The following is a 23407-nucleotide window of genomic DNA, read 5'->3' as shown; positions in this document are numbered from 1 at the left end:
GACTGCTGACAGAAGAGGGCTGCAATAAATAAAAACAATTTTCTTAAGTCAAACTTGATTTCAGGAAAGATGGTAAAAGCTTCTACTCCAGCAGCAAACATAGAGGATGGTGACGCACTGGAACAGGTTGCCCAAGGAGGTTGTGGATGCCCCATCCCTGGAGGCATTCAAGGCCAGGCTGGATGTGGCTCTGGGCAGCCTGGTCTGGTGGTTGTTGACCCTGGTCTAGTGGTTGCACATAGCAGGGGGGTTGAAACTAAATGATTATTGTAGTCCTTTTCAACCCAGGCCATTCTATGATTCTGTGATTCTATGATAATGTAATCATTTGAAGTGAAAAGAATATGTGTATGACCTCTTTGTTCTAGAAAGCAGGGAAAGTTCTACAGAAGAACTTCAGTGCTAGTACAATAAATAACCATGAGCAAAACCAAAACATTTACAAAACGGCAAAGAGGACTAAGCACAGGAAATGTTATCTGAGAGATCAAGAAAAGGAAGGACAAGATGAGAACTGCCAAAAGTCAAGCTGAGCTGGACTTCGAAAAAGATATGAAATGCAAACAACAGAAAATATTCTTCATCCCCATAAACAAAAGGCAATAAAGGACTGTCACTGTTATGTAGTTGGAATGGGAGAGAGATTGAAGATAATCTTGGCAAAAGATAAATTGGACTTCACAAATGAAAAAAATACTTTGCCTCAGTTTTTAACAAGGGCTGATCGCTGGAGCAAAGACAGTTTAGATAAGCAGGAGTTTGAGAAGTTCAGAACAAAGATAGAGCAAAACACAGGAAAATTAATGCAGTCTGTCTGAGAGACTTCATCTTCTCCATCTCCATCCCATTTCTGAAGGGAACTAGCACAGCATGTAAACTTTGATGAATGGAGAGGAACAAATTTCAGCTTAGCCATCATAAAGGTAGCTGGCTAACACCAGCAGTGGTGATTTTATAGCCCATCTTTGAAATCTGAGGCTCTAGAACACAAACTAGTATCAACTACTTCTTAGGCCAAAACTGACATTCTTAGCCTGTTTATTTCATTCACTTTTTCAAAACAGAACTGATTGCTTCTTGTTTGCCAAATATTTGTTACTAGACATTTAAGCTTTACTTGGAGGAACTTCAGTACTGGAGTACTGCATCCAGATATGGACTTCTTGGTACAGGAGAGACGTAGACCTGTTGGAATGCATCCAGTGCAGGGCCACACAAATGATCCAAGGGATGGAACTCCTCTCCAACACAAGGACAGGCTGAGAGAGCTGGGGCTGTTCAGCCTGGAGAAGAGAAGGCTGCAAGGTGACCTGATAGTGGCCTTTCGGTATCTAAAGGGGAGCTACGGGGAAGAAGGGGACAGACTCTTTAGTAGGGTCTGTGGCAATAGAACAAGGGGAAATAGCTTCAAGCTCAGAGGGTAGATTTAGGTTGGATATAATGAAAAAGTCTTTTACAGTGAGGGTAGTGAAGCACTGGAACAGGCTATCGGGGATGTGGTCAATGCCCTGTTCCTGGAGACTTTCAAGGCCAGACTGGATCAGGTCCTGGGGAACCTGATCTAGCTGTGCATGTCCCTGTTCACTGCAGGGGAGCTGTACTAGGTGGCCTTTAAAGGCCCCTTCCAACCCTAAGGATTTTATGATTCAGTGCTTCCGATTTTCATTAGTCAGCAGATAAACTGTGTATCAGCAGTACATTTAGAAGTTCTATCAGTTAAATCTGAACTAATTGTGGGGGAAATCTCAATGTATACTCAGAATTATTTCACTAAAGGGCAATTCTTTGTATTTGTTTTTCACAATTTAAAAGGATAGTTGTTGGTTGTAGGCAATAAATTAATTTATTCAACAGGAAATAAGCATATGAGGTGCTTGCTAACTTTATTTTGAGCTAAAATACTTCAAGTTATGGAAAGCTTGTTGCTGTTTGTTACTACAACAAAACTATTCAAAATGAAAGTGAGGAGCAGACAGATTTACTACAAAAGTTAATTCCATGATTTTTGGCTCCCTGAAATGTGAAGTTGGCCATGGTTGTGTCATCTCTGCAAGTAGAAATTTGAGGAGTATCTGAGAAGAATAAATCAAAATGGGAATGGAGAAACAGGATTAGGTTGGCCATGCTAGGGATGAATGTTTCTGTTTTTTTTAAAAAAGGCGGAAAAGAATCATGAAGTCAGTCAAGTAACGTGTTCTAAAGGTATGCACTGGCTCTGCAGCAACTTGCTTTTTTGTCATTTTTGTATCAACCATTACGACATTTGAGGAAAGCAGCAAAAGTTCTCGCAGTATGCTGCAGTTTGGGCTTCTCGTGGTCACATAGCGGGATTGCAGAGAAAGCAATTTAGGCTTTACATAAATATTAACAATGAATGTTCTTCATGAAGAGCAACCGCGAGTCTTCTTTGTATTTTGGATGGAGGGCTGGTAAATGCAGCGTTAGTCCATATTTGAATCTTCATTATTCTTGGCAATGCCTTTCATGCGAGTTGGCAGCTCCAAATTACTTTGCTGTCACAGCACCATACAGATCATTGCAGCAGCCCAAAATAGCTGTCCAAAGTGAAGAAACCTTTGCACAAGGAATAATAATCTCAAGGGAGAAATTCCAAGAACTCTACAGCCCCTTTGTGCTACTGGGAAAGTGTAAAGAGACTGGGTAGAAAAACAGAGCTCATGGTTGTCCTTTCCTTACAATAAAGCATTCATACTTCCTCTTCTTTCTTTCTGGATTTGATATTTGTTGACACCAAATTTGCTGAGCTCGAGAGTATGGGTGAGACTGCTTCATGTGAACTCTGTGAGCTCTATGTTCAGCTGCTGCCTTAGTGGTGAATATGGAGAGCAGCTTCAGTGCTGCACATCCTGTTTCGGGCAGTCCCAAATCAGTTCTGGATGCAGAACTCTGAACCAGGCAGGCTATTGAGCTGGGTGTAATAAAAATGAGCGTGTAATGGGCGTGTAATAAAAATGAGCTGATATAGTTACACTAGTTTTGTACTATGCACAAATTCCTCCTGGGCACCAGAGCAATGCGCCTGGCTAGTGGCACCAGCAGGTTCTAAGGAACCAGATTCTAAATAATGTTTGGCCCTGTGTCTCATGATCATAGCATGACGTCCAAGCCTCCCTGACTTCCAGAACCCTCCTTCCTCCAGAATCAAATATGTGGTTAATGTTATTAAACCATTTTTGAAACTGCTATAGTTAAATTAGTGCAAGTCTGTCTTTGGACAGACATTTTTGAACCTGCTAGTCCTTCAGCTCCTTCTCCATCCTGTATCTCTGGGTAATCTCACTTGTAAACACGAATTCATCTACCATCTTTCCAATGATGACTCACAGAACATCTCTGATCCGCAACAATCTCCTTCTGTCTTCCCTGAAGCCCCAGCCTGTCCCTCACACAATGCTTGGTTCATGCCCAGTTGTCAGGCACAAGAAAGGGTTTTCACTGCTCATTTCTCTCTCCCACCTGTGTTCTCTGCTTCTTTCAGCAATGCAGCCTGTCGTGAAGAAAATCCTGTGGTGTTCAGCAATCACATAAATCTCTCTCTAAGTGTTTGCACACATACTGTCTGGCTTTAGTCATTCTGTATCGCCCTGCTACTTTTCTGTCACATCAAAGTACATGTCTTCATTTCCAAACTCTTTTGCCGTTTCATTTTCTTCAGTGTTGAGATCATTTCCCTCCTCATATCAGCTAACTTTGAAACAAGTACTTCTACTGCTTCTTGGTTATTCCCTTGCACAGAAAAGCTTCCTACAAATAAGAAATAACTAGTTTTTGGTTTTTGCTTTTGTTTTTAACAGTGTCCTCTTAAGCAGAGTTTTACAAAGATCCCCATGAATGGTTGGTGTGCCCTAACAGCAGGAACCAACAGCCACAGGTAGCAAACAGAATCCTCAGACTGGTGCCTTGTAGCAGGCAAGAAATCGAAGCCTGGCTTGGGCAGGTCAGACAGCACTTGCTGAATGGAGCAGAGAAAGCATGGTTGGCCCTTGGGAAACGCTGGAGATTATGTGCATGTGGTCTAAGGCATGGGGTGAACCCATGCTCTAGCCAGGGGTTGGGACATCAGAGACTCCTTCCAAGACAAGAAAAAGACATGTCTGCTCGGAGCAATGTCACACAGATTGCTTGTAACCAGAAGCTCCCGACCAACATTAACAGAAGGCGGGATTTAGAATTAGCGTGTGTGCAGAAATGAAGATGGGAGGAGTAGCGTTAAGAACAAGCGGGGTCTGTGGCTGGTCAGAGCTCACAACCTCTCATCCGTGGTTTCCCTGAGCACTATAAACCCATAGAACTCACACAAAAAGTAGTGCTCCACTCCCCACCTGTAACTTCTCGTGCATGTCCAAGCTCTTATTTACGCCAGCACAAGCGTGCACGAAACTGAGACACCAACAGGCTCGAGAAACCGATGTACGTTAAGAACGATCACGATTTAAAGCCTACTAACCACGGTGAGAATTAAATCACTTTCATTAAAGCTGACGCAGCCCGCTGCACGGCCATGCCAGCGCTCGTACCGGCTCAGCGGAGGAGGCAGCAAGACGCAGCCGAGAGAAGACCACCTTTCCACGGCAGTGACTTCTTCGGGCCGGGTGCTTCCCGCCCGGCTGACTCACGCTGGTTGAGTCACCCTGTGAGAGCCACCCTCTGGGGCCGCCCCCTGAGCCGAGCCTTGCCGTCCCGGCGCCTCTCGGCAGCGCCCATCCATCGGCCCTCTGCCCCCGCTGCCGGACGGAGCCCGCCGGGGCGGAACGGCTTTTTGCTCTCCGGCTGCTCGACCGCGGGGCTTTCCTTGCGCTAAGCGGCGTTATAACGCAGGGCTTATCGTAACGGCGTTAAAAACACGTTTTAAAGGACCGCACAGCCGCATGATTCGTTCCACACGGCGCCCGGCACGGCTGCCCGTCCCCAGCGGGCCCCGTCACGACGCCCGGGCGCTGAGGTAACTCCTCGCTTCCCCTCACGGCGCGGGGAGCAGCGACAGCCGTCGCTTGGAGCGCCCCGAGGCTGCGCGGGCGTCCCTTTGCAGCGCTCCGCTGCTTCGGCTTCCCTTCCCCGGGTCTCCCGGCTCCGATCGCCCCCCGCCGCCCTCAGCCCGCTATCCCGCTTAGGGGCGACGAGGGCCGGCCGGGCCCAGCCGCGGTACCGGGCGCTGCCTCAGCCCGAGCCCCAGCCCCGCGCTCCCGCTCCTCCAGGCTGAGCGGGCGGGCTGCAGTGGATGGGGCGGCGAGCCGGCATAGTCTGCGACGGGCGTTCCCTCCGTCCTATCAGAAGCGAGGGAGGGCGGGCCCGAGAGGCGGCCGGCCAATGGCAGGCGCGCAGCCGCGCGGTGTGCCCCCGCGATCCGGCGAGCTATAAAGGCGGCGGAGTGCGCGCAGCCCCTCGCTTACACAGTATGGCCGGCGACATTAGCTAGCGCTCGCTCACCGCTCTTCTCTGTAACAGGGGAACACGGACTACAAGGAACCGCACCGCCCGCCCGCCCGCTCGGACTGTAACCCTCTCACATACGCTCACGCCGCGCTCGCCGCCGCGCATTCAGGGTGGCTTAAAAAAAAAAAATCCTTTTTTTTTCTTTTTTTTTTTTTTTTCTAAATTAATATTGAAAAAAAAAAAAAGCCACAACAGCCCCAGAAGGTGAAGCCCGCCCGGGACGGAGCGGGAGCCGGGGGCGGCGGTGGGGTCGCCGTTAATTTCTGTGGTTGTTGGTTGCCGAGTTGTCTCACCATGAAGGAGAACGGTGCACACTTCTTCGAAGGGACCGAGAAGCTGCTGGAGGTGTGGTTCGCCCGGCAGCAGCCCGCGCCGCAGGAGCCGCACCAGAGCAAGGGGTCCGGCGACCTCCGCACCATACCCAGGTCCGGGAACGGCCGCGGGAGGGAGCGGGGAGAGCCGCCGTAACGGCCGCGGGAGGAGGGCAGGGAGGGATGGAGGGGAGGAGGGCAGCGGCCGGCGCGCACGCGGCTCGGGCGTGGTGGCGGCGGCGGCGCCGCGGGTAATGGCCGTGCGCGGGCGGACGGCGGTTGGTTCCGGGCCGCCGCGAGCGGGAGCCGTTGGTGGCGGCGGCCGCGCGCGCGCCCTGAGGGCGGCGGGCCTCGCCGCTCCCCGTCCCTCTGACAGCGCGGGGCGCTGCCGGCGACGCGCGGCGGGCTGAGCGGAGGCGGGCCGGGGAAGGCCGCCCGCGGGGACGGGGCTCCGGCCGCCGTGAGGGAGGTGGGTCCCTCGCGGCCGGTCCCTCCGGCGGCCCCGTGGCGCGGTAGGCACGGAGGGAGGCGGGCGGGGGGGCTGGGGGGGCTCCTCCCGCAGAAGTGTGGCCGGAGCCGCGGCTTACACGTGAGTTTCTTGGCGCTGCTCCCAGGCGCGCTGCCTCTCTCTCTTTTTTTTTTTTCTCCCCCATTGACAAGTTCAAGCCAATGAGAACTGGGCGCCGCGCAGGGGTGGGCCCCTGCCTGTCACCCAATGGGTATCTGAAGAATGTGCGCTTCTTTCACTGCCACCCAGCGAGGCAGGAAGAAAGGCCCGGGCCCGCACGGCTTCGGCTGCACACGTGCTCCCGAGTCGGCCTCGCGGGCAGCGGACGGCTTTCCTACCGCTGCGGCTGAGCCGGGCCCTCGTTAACGCCGGGTCTGGTGGTCACGGGTTGCCTTGTGGAGACCCCATCGGGCAGGGTTACGTCGGGTGGTTGAGCCGTAGCTCCCCGGTACGGTACTTCGTAGAAGGAGCTGCCTCGGTAGGCTGGGATGCCTGTCCCTGTAGTAAGAGGTCCGACTGTAGAGCTGCTGAATATGTTACTGTGGTACAAGCACCCTGGAAGTGTCAGAAAATGGCTGCAGCAAGCTCGAAATGAGAGCAAAATCTGCTTACTTGCCCTAAAATGGGCTCAGGACCATGTACAAGTTTGCAGGGAGAACAAGGTTTGCATACGGATGTGATGGATTCATGTAGTTGAAAACGCTGTTTTATCTTTGGCATGTGAGGCAAATGCAAAGGCTCACTTCTGTTAGGTCATTGTAGGTCTGGTAAAACTGAACTCATGGGTTGGGATGGCACCCAGAGAATCTAGTGGTATATCCAGATCTGCTTGCATGTATTGCTGTTAGCCAGTGGTCTTTCTTCAGGATGCTCAGATGAGATGTTGTGATGTGTTTTTATGTATGGGATATGGTAATAAAGGCAGCATCTCCAGTCAAAGGCACATACTCAGCTTGTGCTATTTCTCTTTTCCTTTGTTTCAGCATTTCTCAGCAGATTCCCTTTGTAAACGTATTAATAGAATTAGCTGTCTAAAGGTCTGAATCGCTGGTGAGCAGATAACAGCCTCTCCTAAAATAATGGGCATCCTGTGTGCATGCACGTGTGTCTATGTCACTAGCTCACAGCTACCAGAAGCTTCATTTCTGCCATGACAGAAGCAGTGCCACATAGATGTTTGCCTCTGGCCTGGTGCTCTGAGGCAGTTTGTTCATGTAACTCTGACATATAAAGCTGTTTACACCTTTTTTGAATATTTGTGCTCATCATGGAAATGATGAGATGCGATTATATGTTTGTTATTACTTAAGAGATATAGCAAATATAAAGTTTGAACTTGTACAGCTAACCTGGAAGGGTACAGGCAACCCTGGAAGAGCAAATTCTAGCTGAAATTTTTACCGTTTATCTTGAATGTTATGTAGGCACTCCAGGGTTTCTGCTGTATTTAACTTATTTTAAATACAAAAACTTCCAAAAAAAATGATTTAGCATTTGTATGCTGGTATTGGAACCTACAGAACTTCTGGTGTTCTGCAAATATTTTCTTCATTGACACATTCATGCTCTGTTTCATCTGTGATGTGAACTTCTTTCTACAAACCAGCAAACCTGGTTTTTAAGGCTGCTTAATACAACTTAATGGAATGGAAGGCAAGTGCTTGGGCAGCTCCTTCACAGTGTTTAGATATGGCCATAAAACTTTAATAGGGTAGATACAAACTGTTAACTATTGAACATGTGGCTTTTAACACAATTTCAGAATGGGGAAGGAGCTTTGAAAGCATTTGTGTTAATTGGGTCTTAATACAGGATGCTGATCTGTCTACCTTTTTTGGTACGAAGGTGTGACATCTGAGATGTGCTGTTAACCTGTGTTTAGGGATAACGATCAGTGACACTGTGCTAGCATGAAACAGTTTTATTAACAATCTTCTTGAGAAATGTTGGCTCTAAATTATTTTCACTACAGCCGATAGAGGCAAATGAGACAATTCTGAATGCAGTGTACCCTGCTATGCTAATTCCATACAGGCAATTGAATAAGCTCATTTGAACAGTTTGAAATCAAAGCTGAAACTGTAGAACAATAGTGAAATTAGAGTCAAGTTGCAAACCAGTTGAGCTTGCCTTTTGTATTGTACCTGCTTAGTAGTGAAATGTCAGCTATTCATTTACGGAATGACTAAGCTGGTGTTCAAAGCCAAAAATGTTGTTCCATGTTGTGTGCCCTTGCTAGGGATCAGATAGTTTGAAGTCTTTGGATATTACCAGCTGCTAAGGCAAAGGTTCAAGAACTGGTTAATGAAGAAGTTACGACATCTCTTTCTCCTTTGGGCAAAGCTGCTTTTTAGAGAATAATATGTATAGATGTGAAATTTATTGTTCTAATACCTTCGGTTAGAGTCCCAGCTGAAAACTAGAAGAAAATGGATTAACATGGCTTTAATTTGTGGAGGTGTGGGGGCTTTTTCTTTGTCTGCTTATGAGTTTTGCAGAAAGGTCCTGACATTGAAATAATGATAAGCATCTGGGGATGCCTGCCCCGCTCATACTGAGAAATGGAACGGAGTTAACGTTTTTGTGGTTTTGGTCATTTGCGTTACCTTGGTGCATGTTCTCACTGTGCTATGCAAAGCAAGTTTGTTAAAAATAGTCTTCAAGTATAAAAATGAGGTTTTGCTGAAAACATGATGACCATGCTGCGAGTGGAATTCTGTGGTGACTGAGTAGTGTTTTCACTGTCCCCACAGCAAAGAAAGCAGCTCGTGCCTTCAGATGAGAGTGCAGCTAAGCCACTGAGCTTCCTGTCTTGAGTGCACACAAGTTTGAAGCAGTAGGCTAAGGATTCTAGAACTTAGGAGTGCACCTCTCAAGCATTCAAAATTGAGATGATACTTATGAACCTTTAATTTAGTTATCTTGTGTCCAAGTGTATACAAATAAGGAACTGGAGAAAGAGCAGTGCAGTTATGAGCAATATGGGGTGATACTGATACTGTGAAATTCTCAGTCTATGCCAGATGAGAACTGCTAAGCAACAGCAAAGGCAAGCATCTGATGGAAGTCCTCTAAGTACTTGCTTTGTACTACAGCCTTTAGCCTGAGTCAACTCCCACAGTCCTGCAGAGCTTGGAAGTGTTATTGCACGTTCCTTCAAACAGCAAAGGTGCAGGAAGGCTGGGCTTCAAGCCTACTGTGCTCTTACTCCTGGGAGGCTCTGCACAGAAGTGTAGCACTACTGCCTGTGGCACCTGACATGTGCAGGGGCAGGGGAGGCAGGGTTGTACAGGGAGGCAGGATGCTGTCTCTGCTCTATGAGCTTATCTCATGTGGACATAAAAGATGATCTGGAGAACTTTACTAAGAATTCAGTCTTCCCCTGTTGCAGACAGGTTTAAAATGGCAGATAAAACATTTGCTTGTAATTCTCAAGTTACAAGCTTAAAGAATAGCTTCACACAAAGGAAACAAGCCAAGCCCTTTTATGCTTACTGCTACTGACTGTGATTATGCTTGCCGAAAACTAAGACTTCCATTGAAGGCCGTTTGATATTTTCCTACCTTACTGCTGAAACTTCAGGATTTGGTTAGTTACTTCCTGTCATAAGCCACTTCATAAACCTCTTTAAACTTGTGGCTACTGGTATGTTCTTAAAATGGCTTTCCTAATGACTGTTTATTCAGCCAGGAGAGCAGGGAGGCTTGATGCTTATGGCAGACAGTTACTGCCTTACAGTGTGTTCCTTCTGGAGAAGATTAGACTCAAACTTGCCTTCAGTGTTGCATGCAAGACTTCTGCTGAAGTCCAAATGCTTATCACGGCTTATGCTTCCTGAAACATCTTGAGTGTCAGGTCTGTTACATCAAAAGATAACACATACAAATGCCCCTCAAATATCTCTGGAGGTGAAGTATGGAAGTCAGCATTCCTTGTATACTGCTGTAGCAACAGTAATAAAGGACCTGTGACAGTAGCAGTACACAGCCTTTAAAATAGTATCTGTGGTCTCTTTTGTGCCCTGGCTGGAACATCCTGGAGTCCTTGGGGAATTATTATTTTTACTAGTTGGCTCAGGATCTTCTAGCTAAAAGTGTGTGGTGGAATTGCTTGTGATGTGGGTATGACTTGCTATTCAGGTGCTTACCTTTCACTCAAGATTATGTGCATATCTTTGGAAAGGGTTTAGGCTTAAGATAAGGGAAATGTATGGAGTTTTTGTGTATCTATTTTCAAAGCTGTGCAGAGGGTGTGTGGGTCTTGTGTGCCCCACAGATACTGCAGAAGTAAAATTATCATGTTGGAAGTTCCTTGAGTATATATGATTCAAATAAGTCTATATTCAACAGCAATCTATAAGCTAAATTATAATTTTAATAGGAAGTAATTAACATGCATCTGTCATTCTGCTGGGAAAAACATGAGCAGCTAGAGATGCTTTAAGAAGCTTGTGTTTTGAGTAGTTGGCATCTACTACTTCTACCTGTTTCAAAATAATTTTAAGTGATGTTGCAGCTCTGAGACTGGCATTCAGTCAGCTTCTATGCTAGCTGTGCATAGGTGGCTTGGACTGGGCATTACATTTACCCATGATTTAGATCAGGGTACTGTCAGGATACTGTCTGCTGAACCTGTTAATGAGGTAAATATTTAGGAGGTAACAGGTGGAGGGAATGAAAGGTATTACTTCATAGCTCAATACTTGATTTTAAACAAGATCTTAACAGTCAAGTACAAGGTAAAATTGGTTATTGCATTGATTGCTACACATTTGTCAGCTGTCTTATTTTTAATGAATAGCTATGCAAGAGTGTATATGTACAGCTGAAGCTGTCTTTAGAAGTTTTGTTTTCCCAAAGAATTCCTGCCTTACTACAGAACAACTTTCACACAGTGCTATCTGAGCTCCATGAGAAAGATGCTGAAAGGACTGGGAAGGGTGTATGTTTGGGAGGCTGCTGACTGTACAGGACTGTTTACAGGAACAAGTTGTTCACAGAGTTCTAGATCTCCTAAATCACTATTACTCCCTTCCTGGTTGGCCTGAAACAGTCTGCTGATAGGGTAGGATGTGGGAGTAGATTGTTAAAATATATTCTTTTTTATATCTTCAGATAGTCAAGTAAAGAACAAGCAGCTTTCTATTATTTAAGTATAGACAGTTGTTTACACTTGAGTACATGTATTCATTTCACTTTTTTATTCTCTGGGCACATGCAGCCATTTAAGATGCACATTGCTTGCCTTTTGGAAAAGCTTCTGACCTTCAGTGGGTGTTTACTGTTTGATAATTAAGAAACAGGATTTTATCACTTTGGAATGGGTGATGCTCACTTTACATAACAAGTTGTTGGTCTCAGATGATTTTTGTCACTTTGGAGTTCCAGTGGATGCAAGCCTGCTACAGAAGTCACTTGGCTACCAATGATACTCAAGTATTGTCTTCTAATATGCTTAGCTTCCTCATGGAGAGATTGGCTCCAAAGTGTCTGGTGTTGCCCTGATGGCTGTTTATGAGAAATATAGGAAGTGGTAATGCAATCCTCATTTCCCCTTGAAAGGGGAATTTGGAGGAGCAGAAGCCCATGATGGCATTTCATTGAAAATTAGTCTCTTGGGCTCTTTTTCAGTTGGAGGCTTTGCTTCACAGTTTAGTTTAATATGAAACAGGATGTAATGCTCAAGTCTTTCACAGTTATTAACTTCAAGGTTTTTTGTTTGACAAAATACAATGACATTAAGTGTAATACATGCACTGATAATATTGAAAGGCTATCTCTTAATTTTTGCTTCCATGGTAAGTGTTTGGGGAAGACATTGTCTCTTAGCTGAAACTCTTGAATAATTCTGCAGATTAAAGGAACAGTTAAACTTAGTAAACCTTGACTGTGCAGAACAAAGCAATCCCAAATGTTTTCTAGCTCTGCTTAAAACAATGAAAAATGTCAAATAAAAAGGTCATCTTGTTTAATTATATAGAGATTATATAGAGATCAAATCCAGCATGTTAGTGAGGTGGCCTTTCTGTAATTGCTTCCTGCGCTCAGCTTTAAAATGCATATAGATAAGGTGAGCATCTCCATAAAATTTCATGATGTGGCCAAATCTCATCCTGGCTGCTGCAACCTTTTGTTGGTTTTATGTATGTTTCTGGATCAAGATTGACATCTTGCGTATTTCTCAATTTGCTGGCTTTTTCTTTCTCAATGCTACCTTAATCAAACAACTAAAAATTAATTAATTCTCCATTAATTCCTGTAAAAACTGAATGCACAGACACTTAGGATATGGTTAGCTGTGATTTTTGTAGTTGGAGTACTGAAGAATAGAGCAGAGCTTTAATAGATTTTAAATATGTTGTGCCACTGCAGTTTACACTGCAGTACCAAAATGCCAACTATAGTACTAATGAACTTAAGTAGGGACTTTGCATGGTTTGCTTTGGATTTAACATGTATCACTGTATTGGTGCTATATTGAATCCCTCGTTGTGCTCTTGAACCTTAGAATTGTTGCATCTTCCTCCACTAATATGACTGAGACTTACGGAGTTATTTTCCTGAAATGGCCATTGCTGCAGTACAGTGATATTTAGAGAATTCTTATTTACATGCACGATGCTGAGATTTTGACCAGCTAAGAAGCCGGTGAAGTCAGATTTATGCTTTGGCAGCGTCTGAGATAGTTACAGGTCCATTAATACTCAGACAAGTACAGAATCTTATCGGTGTACAAGTAGAATTACTGCAGCATCAGGCAGTGTAAGAGATCTCTGCCTCAGCTGTCACAAATGCTATGTTAGACCTCTGAGTATTGTTTCATCAGGGACAGATAAGACATAAACAGAAGTGCTGCTGGGGTGATTTGGAGTTACTCTGCAGTAGCAAATACAATTAACACATCATCTAGTTCAGTTTACAAGAAGAGTATAGTAAGATGTTACAGGAAAGATACTAAAGCTGGCAAACGTATGCGGGTATGCTGTAGCTTCAAGATGACTAAATCCTGAAGTCCTCTTCTCACCAAAATAGCCTGGTTGTCCAGGACTATATTAAAGTTTGACATCAACAGTTTCACTCTTTGCATTTGCCAGGTTGCTCAAAGATAAGAGACTGGTTGCATTTTCATATGAACTTGAGTATGAGAAACACAGCCCATAGTATGGCATAGAGTTTAATGTGTCAGTGCATTCAAAATGAGCTGACCAACTTGGTCTGCTGATTTGAGCAGCCTGTGCTGTCATATCTCCAGTTGCTGAACAGAATCTTATCAAGGTTCACTAACTGGAATGGTAGGGAAAAATTTGCTTTGAATATCTGGATCATTAAAAATTGGATTTCATAAAGTTGATCAGATGTGCTCCTAATCATGAGAGATTTCAAGATGGAGAGGATTCTTTTAAAGTCACTTTTCATAGCTTCACTCTTTCCTAAAAGAAGGATACAGTCTGTAAGCTAAGCATGTTCTGGTTGACTTACATTGGTTTAGTGCAATGCAGACTTCAAAAGGAGAAAATCCTCAAGTAGCAAAGGTGCAGAATTCAGATCAGGAAGCATCCTCAAGTGAGGGAGAAACGAGGCACTTATTTACTGGGGTGCTTAGGAAGCAAAGAGCATCTGGACTACAGCTGGGAGATAGGAGAACCTAAAACTTCAGCTTTGCATTGAAGTTTCACTCCAGCAAATTGACTACCTTTTCCCTTAAGGGGAAAGATTTGTAGCTGCTGGAACAACCCTACTGCTAGAATTAACAGTGAGTGCTTTGTCCTGAAGTACAGCTATCAAGCTTGTGCTGTGCCAAAGGGAGAGAAGGTCTGACCCTTGAGGATTAGGCTGACAGTTACAGGGACAGCTGAGCTCATCTGGGAGCTTGTGTGGTGATTGGAAGAAAATAGTGTTTCCTTTTACCAGCTGATAAAAGGGTTTTAGTTCTTCATAGTTGCTTCTGTGTTCTATGACCTGGTGGGTAACTTGCTTATATGTTGGGTTAGTAAATTCCTTTCTCATAATAGGTCCGAGCAGGAGCCAGCACAAACCTACATTTGGAATATGCTGTGGGAAGGGAGAAATGGGAAGCTGTGACAGTCTTGTAATTTTGTGACCTTGTGAAGTTGTATCTGTCCCACAGCAAATTTTACTGCTGTATTGGATTCTTCTAATAGATATAAGACTTGAAGTGACAGTAGTTGAGGGTTTGTTTTTTTTTTTGCAAGTCTGTAACTTCTGATGAGTGCTTGGAAGTTTTTTTTGCTTTATTTGTGCCTTTTGAATTTTCAGTTTGCTAGTAGAATTTCTCTCCGAATGAATAATGACAGCTAAGAATTGAAACACTAAATGTATACCATCATAGTGAAATCTAGCAGATGTTGAATCTACATCTTCTAGAAGTAGAAGGAATTCTGTTATCCAGATCGATCAAAGAGGAATTCAGGCCATTAAGATGTATTACTTCTTAGGGCTGAATTTCATTAAAATTATGAACTTGATTCTAAGTTGAATAGATGTAACCTCTTAATGATAATGTACTGTTGTGTTGCTCTGATGGCTACCAGTGGCTCCTGGAATTGAAAGTATGTGAAGATTCAGTATAAAGCATACGTTGTTTGCTTTATATCAATAAATATCAAATTTTCTCCTTTTCCTATATGGAGGATATAATGTTTAACTTGCTGTAGCAGAAATGCTAAGTCATGGCCTGAAGCAGTGATTGAGCACCAGGTGGAAGGCAGAGCCAACCCAGTGGAGCTCAGGTGTATGCAGTGCACCTGAGTGACTGGAAGGGGTGAAGCCAGGATCCACCCCCTTGCAGACATCATTTAAGGGTTGGCAATGGAGATGAAGGTATCTTACTGGAGATCCCTGCCTATCTGAGGCCTTCCAAAGATAAGCAGTTCTTTTCCTTCATTTCTGAACCCATGGCTGCTGCATTTGGGCTTGTTCTTATTTACTATAGCCAAAGACTTTGCCACTGTGCTATTATTATCCCATCGTAGCATTACACCTCCCTTGTTAGCGTCTTGGCACTGTTGTTTGATAGTTGCACCCATGCAGCAGATTATTCTAATGGTTCCTGTGGAAAACTCAAATTTTGCCATTGAGAGCTAAGAATTGAATAGCATTTCTATTGGGTTCATGGCTGCATCTGTGCACGTGAAAGGAGACGATACATTTACAATCCTTTTTGTTATTCATTTTTAATCCAGTGTTTCAGAAAGCTTCAGTTTAACCTGTTTTGACTCTTGTCATTTCCTTACAGGATTGAGTGGGACAAACTTCTGGAGAATGTGCATTGTTTGATCATAAGTGTGACAAAAACTGACAAGCAGGAAGCTTATGTACTCAGGTAAGCCTATTGTAGCTGCTTCTTAGGGAGCCCAATAGCTAAAAATGTTAAAGCTGTTGTATGGGAAATGATGTTTGGCTGATAATCCAATCTTGGGTTAAGATCTTGTCATTAACAGCTACAATTTGCAAGGGCATGCTAATTGTAGTACTATCATGCTTCTGTTTGGTAACAGGAATGTTTTCATGATTGTTAAATGTGATTAGTTTTTACTTGTTGTGGCATTTCTGCACCTGATCATTGAATTTTTGTCCTGGGATACATAAGTCTCCTCCAATTAAAAATCTACTTGAACTTTAGGAACACTTCAGCAAAACAGTGCATATAAGTGTTAGTTTTAGGTCAACACAAATATCAATAAATTGGCTTTAAAGACAGATAATACATTACCATAAAGAATACTTGTAAAAATGTGTCTTTCCTGAAATCTTGGGATTTTGGCCTTGCACAGCAGTTGGCCTTTTGCTGTGTGTTTTTCATCTTGAAAATACTTCCATGTTTTTTTCTATATCAACTTGTCAGACACATTGACAATCTCTGCTTTACTTCAGATTACAAAATCTGAAGCTTTTGTACTCTGAAAGGCTGTCTGGAAAGGAAGGTTGGGTTAAGAGCAAACTAGTCAAAAACTGCTGAAGTCTTCAAGTTCTGTATTTAAAAATAAAATTCTGAAATAACTCCTGGGTAAAATATAACCTTTACTTTGTGTTCTTAAACAGCACTCTAAGCTGAGTTAAAACTATTTAAGCCAGATTTGTCCTCTTCATTTATTTGAGAAAGTACTTGCTATATGCTTTAAGTGTTCTGGATGTAGTATCAATGCTAATCTTCAGTTCAGTGGGCTTGTAGTTCTGTATCTGGCTTAAAGAAGTCAACAGTACATAAACTTTATCTTCTGCATAAGACGTATAGAACTGTGGTTATAACCTGTGATTTCTGTGGACAGATGCTGATTAATCACTTTCTAGTAGTCAGATTTCTTAGAAGATGCAGTCAGATATAGTATTAATTTCTGCAAGGATTTTGCTTCTCTCTGGGCTGACTTTCTTGATAGCTTTATTTCAGCTGAGATTTTTGAGGTTTGACTCCATTCTGCAGCTGGATTAAGAAACTGCTTGTTTGTTGTGTACTTGCTTCTCAGCACCTGTGTTTCTTGAATAGACTGAGGACATGTAATATATGTAGCTCTTTTCCTGCATGGCAGTAGCTGTGTAATATCATGCAGCTAGAGCAGGTAATGGTTTTAGGAAATCATAACAGCTCTCATATGTTTGCTAAACTACTGATTTGATCAATTTGCCAAGCATGTTAATGTCCTGTATACTGAATGTTCATTTGCAATAATGCATGTGGTTGGGATAGAAACCAAGACCTAACTTTTGTCTCCTGCTTTGTGTTAAGTGTTTAATGTATTTTTCTCATCACTTTTACAGTGAGAGTAGCATGTTTGTCTCCAAGAGACGTTTCATTTTGAAGACGTGTGGTACCACCCTCTTACTGCAAGCACTGGTTCCCCTGTTGGAGCTTGCTAGGGAGTACAGTGGGTTTGACTCAATTCAGGTAAAGTGTTGAAAATGCATCTCCCTTAAAACAGACAGCAAGCCTTTTATTAACATTTCAAACTCATTTCATATTTTTTTATTTCAAATAGTTCTTAGTTGTTTGCTTCCTAGAATAGGTTATATGACTGTTTGCTCTGCTGTGGAATTTAGCCTTCTATTTGCCTTTTAAAGATCGCAGCCTTATAAATGCTACTGTGCAGAGTTAAGGTTACTTAAAGGTGAAGAACTTCCATGCCTATGTAGTCAGTGCTGAAATAATTGAATTTTTTTTTTGTGGAAAACCAATTCAGAAATAAGCTCTCTCCTGTAGCTTACTAATCAAGCTAGGAATAAACAAATGTCTAGCAGCATTTTTGACATGGAGAAGTCATGTCCTGTAAAAGCTTATATTAAATTTTCTAAATTGCTTCTAGGTTTTTAAGTTGTAGGGAGATATTTGATATCTAACATATACTTTTTTTTCAGAGCTTCTTTTATTCACGTAAGAATTTCATGAAGCCTTCCCACCAGGAGTACCCACATAGGAATTTCCAGGAAGAAGTGGAGTTTCTTAATGAAATTTTCCCAAGTAAGTATATGAAACTACAGTGAGGTTGCACAGCTTGTATAAAGTGTTGAAATGAAGTGAGAAGCAACAAGTGGCATGATAATATATAGATTTTGAGGCCATTCATTTAGTGGATCTTGCAGCAACTGACGCAAGCTTCAACAGCATACAGTTAAAAAAGCTATAAAGAATTTCCTGATATTCACTTACTAAAATCGAACTTGAAATCTCCTAAGCTTGACACGTAGCACCTTTTCTTAACCGTGATGATTTTCAGGAATAGAGTAAATAAGTCTGCAAAATCCAGCTCTCAGACTCCGAAAACCTCACTGCAAAGATAAAGTAGTAATGTAACAACCAATACAGTGAAGAAAAATATAAGCTGTTCTGAATAGTCACTGTACTGCATTTAAGATTTAATTTGAGCATTTTATTAAATGAGATCTAAAGCCTGGAACTTTGATTTTTAAATACTGGCAGAAAAGGATTTTTTTTTTTTTGAGACAACATGGAAGCTGTAGTACTGAGTGTTTAGCAAGTAGAAACAGAGAAACCTTGCATATCTGTATGTGCACAGTCAAAGCTATAAGGCTCTGTGCCGGGGTGCTCAGACCACCCGAAGGAGTCTGTTTTTCTGGCTATTGGCTTAATGCTTCTTAAATGCCTACTTATTTGATACAGATATTAGCTGTATCAGTGACTTGGTGTGTTGTGAGAGACACTATCCTTAAATGTGGAGTGAGGCCAGTATTATGTAAGCTATCTGCTGTGGTATGTTAACTGGTGCCTTTTTGTCTTGACTAGATGGAGCAGCTTATTGCATGGGACGTATGAATTCTGATTGCTGGTATGTATTACAAGAACTTGAATATCTTTGGGGCTGACAGCTGAACTTGGTGCTAATAATACTGATTACATAAGTGATTTCTATCATACATAGGTACCTGTACACCCTGGATTTCCCAGAGAGTCGGATATCCAATCAGCCTGATCAGACACTGGAAATTCTGATGAGTGAGCTTGACCCAGTAGTGATGGACCAGTTCTACATGAAAGATGGTGTTACTGCAAATGATGTCACTCGTGTATGTTTGCTTGAAAGCTAAATACTTTAGGGGTGGTTGAAATTAGGCAATGCTTTACTTCTATTTATAAGCTTCATTTTATGTTGGGAACAGTCTTAAAAAATCAGATTAATGTTTTGGAGCTTTGGTGTTGTGGTCAAATGGGTTTAACTCTGTAGTTTCTGTCCTCACTTTAATCTATGGAAAAGAGCAATTTGCAGTGCCTGGTGACTGGAAGTTTCCTCCTCTGGAGAATAGAGAAATAGGCATAGAAATGCAATTGAGTAGAATGGAGGTGACAAGAAGTAAGACTTGAGCTGAAGATAAGTAATAGTATAGGTATCTAGCTATTAAAATTATAGATAAATCACAAAGCTCTTTAGGTGGTTTAGAGTATAGCAGTGGGGGAGAGGTTAAGGTTCAAGCATAACCCTGATGGTTTTGCCTCCTTTCCTCAATTTTTTTTTCCAAATGAATAACTGGTGTGATGTGAACAAATTTCACTGATAAAATACACTGACTTTATCTGGTTTTCTGCTCTTAAGTTTTGATTCTCACTACTGTATTTGCTGTAGAAATTTTTCTATAGTTCAAGTACTGTGAGGGGAATCCCTTGGGTTCTGCTTTATTCATGGAGTAGAAGGAAGTACATTCACACTCCAGAGTAAATGTATCCACAAACTGAAGGCTGTTTACTGGTTGACTAGGTGCTCCATTTTGCATAAGTTGCAGATGCATTTATATGTTGTAACTCAAAGTTGCTGCCTCTTGCTGCTATGCAGTTTGGTTCTGTAAGTGTCAACGTATGCAATAACTTGTATGCGGCTCAGCACTCACCAGATAAGTGACAAGGTGAAAAGTTTATTTACAGTGGTACATAATATCAAACTGATCTGTTATTGAAAGAATTCTGGTGTCCTGTTCCTAAATTAATATTTGTTCTGAGTTAAATGAACAAACTTACAGAGATGTGTGATTTCAACTTCTCTTTCAGATGAGTGGAATTCGTGACCTGATACCAGGTTCTGTTATTGATGCTACAATGTTCAATCCTTGTGGGTATTCAATGAATGGGATGAAATCGGATGTAAGTTTCTCACTTGCTTACCTTAATACAAATTTCCAGTTTTACTTATCTTGTGATAATAACCTCTTTTTTTTTGTTCTTCAGGGAACTTACTGGACTATTCACATCACTCCAGAACCAGAATTCTCTTATGTTAGTTTTGAAACAAACATAAGTCAGACTTCTTATGATGACCTGATTAGAAAAGTTGTAGAGGTTTTCAAGCCAGGAAAATTTGTAACAACCCTCTTTGTTAATCAGGTAAGTCCCCATGCAATAGCTTGTTAGCTTCTGAAATGCAGATAGACACAAAACACAATGCTGGAGATGTTTTTACTGGGGCACTAGTATTTTCTAGTTTGCCTCTACATTTGTATGGTAGTTTACTTAGAAAGTTGAAGTACTCTTCAGTGTTACTTTGGCATGCACTAAATTTGATCTCCAGAAAACTTGCAGTTTAAGACAAGGCAGTTCAAATTTAGTGTTGTGGTGACTTCATATGGAGTTCTGTATAGGCATAACTTGCATTTTTCTGAATTTGGCTACAGCTGTCAGTTGTAAAAGTGCTGATGGTGATGCTGCCAGCAAGTGACTGAGCAGTACCCTACATAAGGAGAAGAATTGTAGCTTGGGACTAAAACTTTGAGCTACTGTCATACAAGAGTGTAAAACATGTATTTAGTAGTTCTTGTGACGTCTAACATATTGTGCCAGTCTGTGTCTTAATGCTAAGTAAACTTCACTTTTTGTTTTCTAGAGCTCTAAATGTCGCACAGTGTTTTCTTCCGCTCAGAAGATTGAAGGGTTTAAACGTCTTGATCACCAGATTGCTCAATTCAGTGATTACAATTTTGTTTTTACCAGTTTTACGAAGAATCGCCAGCAACAGCACAGTTGATTAAGAATGAAGAAAAAGCGCAAAAAGAGATCCCATAGAGAAGGTGGTGGTTGCTTTCTAGTTAATGATTCAGGGGGCCATGCTTTCCACTGCCACCACCTTGTAGCTGTGGAAAGCCCTAGGTGTAATCATAGTATAACCATTTTGAATTGTATGCATTATTATATCAAGGAGTTAGATATCTTGCATGAATGCTCTCTTCTGTGTTTAGGTACTCTATGCCACTCTTGCTGTGAAATTGAAGTGCATGTAGAAAAATCTTACTGTATGAAACATAACACCACTTGTAAAAATGATTCAGGTAGAATTACACACAGTATAGTTTTTCTCCAGGTATCGCCAAAAATTTCCCACAGACAAGGCTTTCGTCCTCATTAGGCTTCAGCCTCAACTTACTCACTGGGACAGTTCTTTGTTAAATTGTCATTGATTTTTTCATCTATGTTGTGACTTCAGTCTAAAATGATTTTTGACAAACTTGTATGATTTCTAATGAAACTGATTCCTAAGTAACACTTTTGCGTTTGGAGAAAGTTCTTAAAAACAGTTACAGATTGTTTTGCTACTTACTACAGGTGGTGGTTGTCTTATTTTTACATCAGACTGATTTTTTCATGCTCTAAATTTATAGGAATCTGTTCAGCTATACTGTAGCACTGGGCTAATGCACTGGTCTTTCACCTCTAAATATTTGGGTACAGGTACTAATGCAGGTTGAACTTTGTCTTAGCTTAATGCTGGTATTTATCTGTCCACATCCCTAAGCTGTCACATTGCTACACAGTGGCAGAGTTTGGAAAAGGTCATACTTGATGGGGGAGAGCTGAGTCAGGATCCAAGTGCTTTGGCATAGTTGTGTGACAGCTTTGCAAAGTGCATGTTCATATTGGCACCAGACATCTTCTTTCCTAATCACCAGTTATGACTAAGAAGCTGGTGCTCTTGAGCACTGGCAGGAAGACTTAGCAAAGGAGTGGGATTTGCCAGGCTGGTGTGTTGATTGGTTTGGGTTATTCTCAGTAAAACTTCCAAGTTACCACTTCTAACTGTAAAGAGTGCTTCTACAGTAGTCCAGTGTCACTTCATTTTGTTGTTCCAAAAGCAAAGCTAATGCGTCTATCTTGTGACAGTCCTGTGACATTGTTGTGCATGTGACTTATGTTGTATTTGAGTGTTGTGACCTCATCTGTTTTTTCCTCCTAATTTCTATGGTGGTTCCTCTTACTGTGACTTGAGGGCATTCAGTGAAGGCATAGAACAAGAACTGTCTGGCACACCTGGACAGAAGTGAAGTAGAACGCTATTCATAGAACATGAATAAGTGTGTAATTCAAAGTCACATTAGTGGGTATTGACTAAACTGCAGACTTTAAAAAGCTGGGAGACTTTCAGCTATGTTTGCAAATACTAGGATCTTAACAGCTGTAAGACCAGCACATTAATTAAGAAATTGGGGTTTTCTTTCCTCTTGTCCTTGCAATGTTTTGACTTTCTGGTTTGATGCAATGGTTTTTTTTTGTTGTTCCTTCCGTATTTATAAATGAAGCAGTTTTTTAGTGCTTCTAAACTGAAGTCTGCTTGGTTAGAAATCAAGTGGTTGGAACACTCTGAATTTTTTTTATTTTAAATGTATTGTTGATGTTCTTTACCGATGTTATCAAGTACGTGCTGTAAATGGCAGTAATGCTTCTTGGTGTTAATACTGAGGACCAATATTTCAGTGGTTTTTGTTAAATGTTGTCCCAACTGATCTGACATCTGGCTTGAGGTCCTTCAAGTAGACTGAAGATCCCTTTTCAAGTAATACTGAAATACACATTTTATAAATAGAAGCATAAGCCTCGGCTATGAAAATGAAAGCTGTTGAATGGATTATTGAACTATCTGGGGTGATCAGGATGGGGAGGAGTATGGTGTTCATAATTTCTGTGGTGTTAGACTTTGATCATTTAAAAATATCTGTACCACAACTTAATGCTTCAATAAAAGTTTGCTTAAATTGTTTGTAGTGATGATCCAGCAGTTCTGCCCCATGTGCTCGCATGCTTTTTGGTACCAATTGGTTTAATTTTGAAATAGATTTATGTATTCCTTATCCTGAATTACTTGACTAAGTTCACTTCCCCTCTGTAGGGGGGATGCCTTTCAGTTGTTTATGCTGGTAGCTTAAAATGAGGTAGGATATCCAGGGAAGCCAAATGAAAGTGTTAAGCTGCTCTTGAGGCTAAAAATGCCTACGTGAATACAAAAATTTGAGGTTTGTCATAATCAAATCTGTATTTTTTTCCTTGGCATTAAATATTTAAAATATTGCTCTGATTTAAGCCAACTCTTGCTTCTGATGGTTTTATGTAACAAACCTTGGCATGTATTTATTGTACTTAAGCTTAGACTGACTTTAAGAGTTCAAGGTGAAACTTGCCTCTTAAGATGAAGTAGGCACATACTAATCCGGATAGCAAATCAGATGGGGAAACTAGTTGTTGCCAGTCTTATTGCTAAGCAGAGGCAACAAGTATCAGTGGAACTTCCAGATTTCATGTGAGCAGTTCTGTAGAAATAGCAGCTTCACTTTCGCCTTACAGAGATCTAGCAATGCTGATACCCATAACAATTGCCTTACTAGAGAATATCTGTGCAAGCAGTGATGGCCT

The 23407-nt window shown here is 42.2% G+C and overlaps 1 protein-coding gene across 1 annotated transcript; it reads left to right on the top strand.

The window, feature by feature from the left end:
- The first annotated feature begins 5394 nt into the window (after positions 1-5394).
- AMD1 (adenosylmethionine decarboxylase 1) lies at positions 5395-22757 on the top strand. The gene is made up of 9 exons (XM_090135887.1): positions 5395-5879; positions 15530-15616; positions 17050-17176; positions 17644-17746; positions 18530-18572; positions 18666-18810; positions 19784-19876; positions 19961-20116; positions 20613-22757. Exons 1-9 carry the CDS (start codon positions 5749-5751, stop codon positions 20751-20753), a joined length of 1026 nt encoding a protein of 341 aa, XP_089992013.1. The 5' UTR covers positions 5395-5748; the 3' UTR covers positions 20754-22757.
- The last annotated feature ends 650 nt before the right edge of the window (positions 22758-23407 follow it).

The sequence above is a fragment of the Phasianus colchicus genome, chromosome 2 (assembly GCF_987193195.1).
Source record: "Phasianus colchicus chromosome 2, bPhaCol1.hap1.1, whole genome shotgun sequence".
In the NCBI taxonomy this organism is placed as follows: domain Eukaryota; kingdom Metazoa; phylum Chordata; class Aves; order Galliformes; family Phasianidae; genus Phasianus; species Phasianus colchicus.
Note: the sequence above shows the minus strand (reverse complement) of the source record. Positions and strands in the feature narration are given on the sequence as shown.

What these genes read in the sequence shown, in the direction of transcription:
- AMD1 (XM_090135887.1), top strand. Translation starts at nt 5,749, where the DNA reads ATGAAGGAGAACGGTGCACACTTCTTCGAAGGGACCGAGAAGCTGCTG. An exon ending in GACCTCCGCACCATACCCAG is followed by an intron (nt 5,880 to 15,529) that starts GTCCGGGAACGG and finishes ATTTCCTTACAG; the next exon opens with GATTGAGTGGGACAAACTTC. An exon ending in TGAATGGGATGAAATCGGAT is followed by an intron (nt 19,877 to 19,960) that starts GTAAGTTTCTCA and finishes TTTGTTCTTCAG; the next exon opens with GGAACTTACTGGACTATTCA.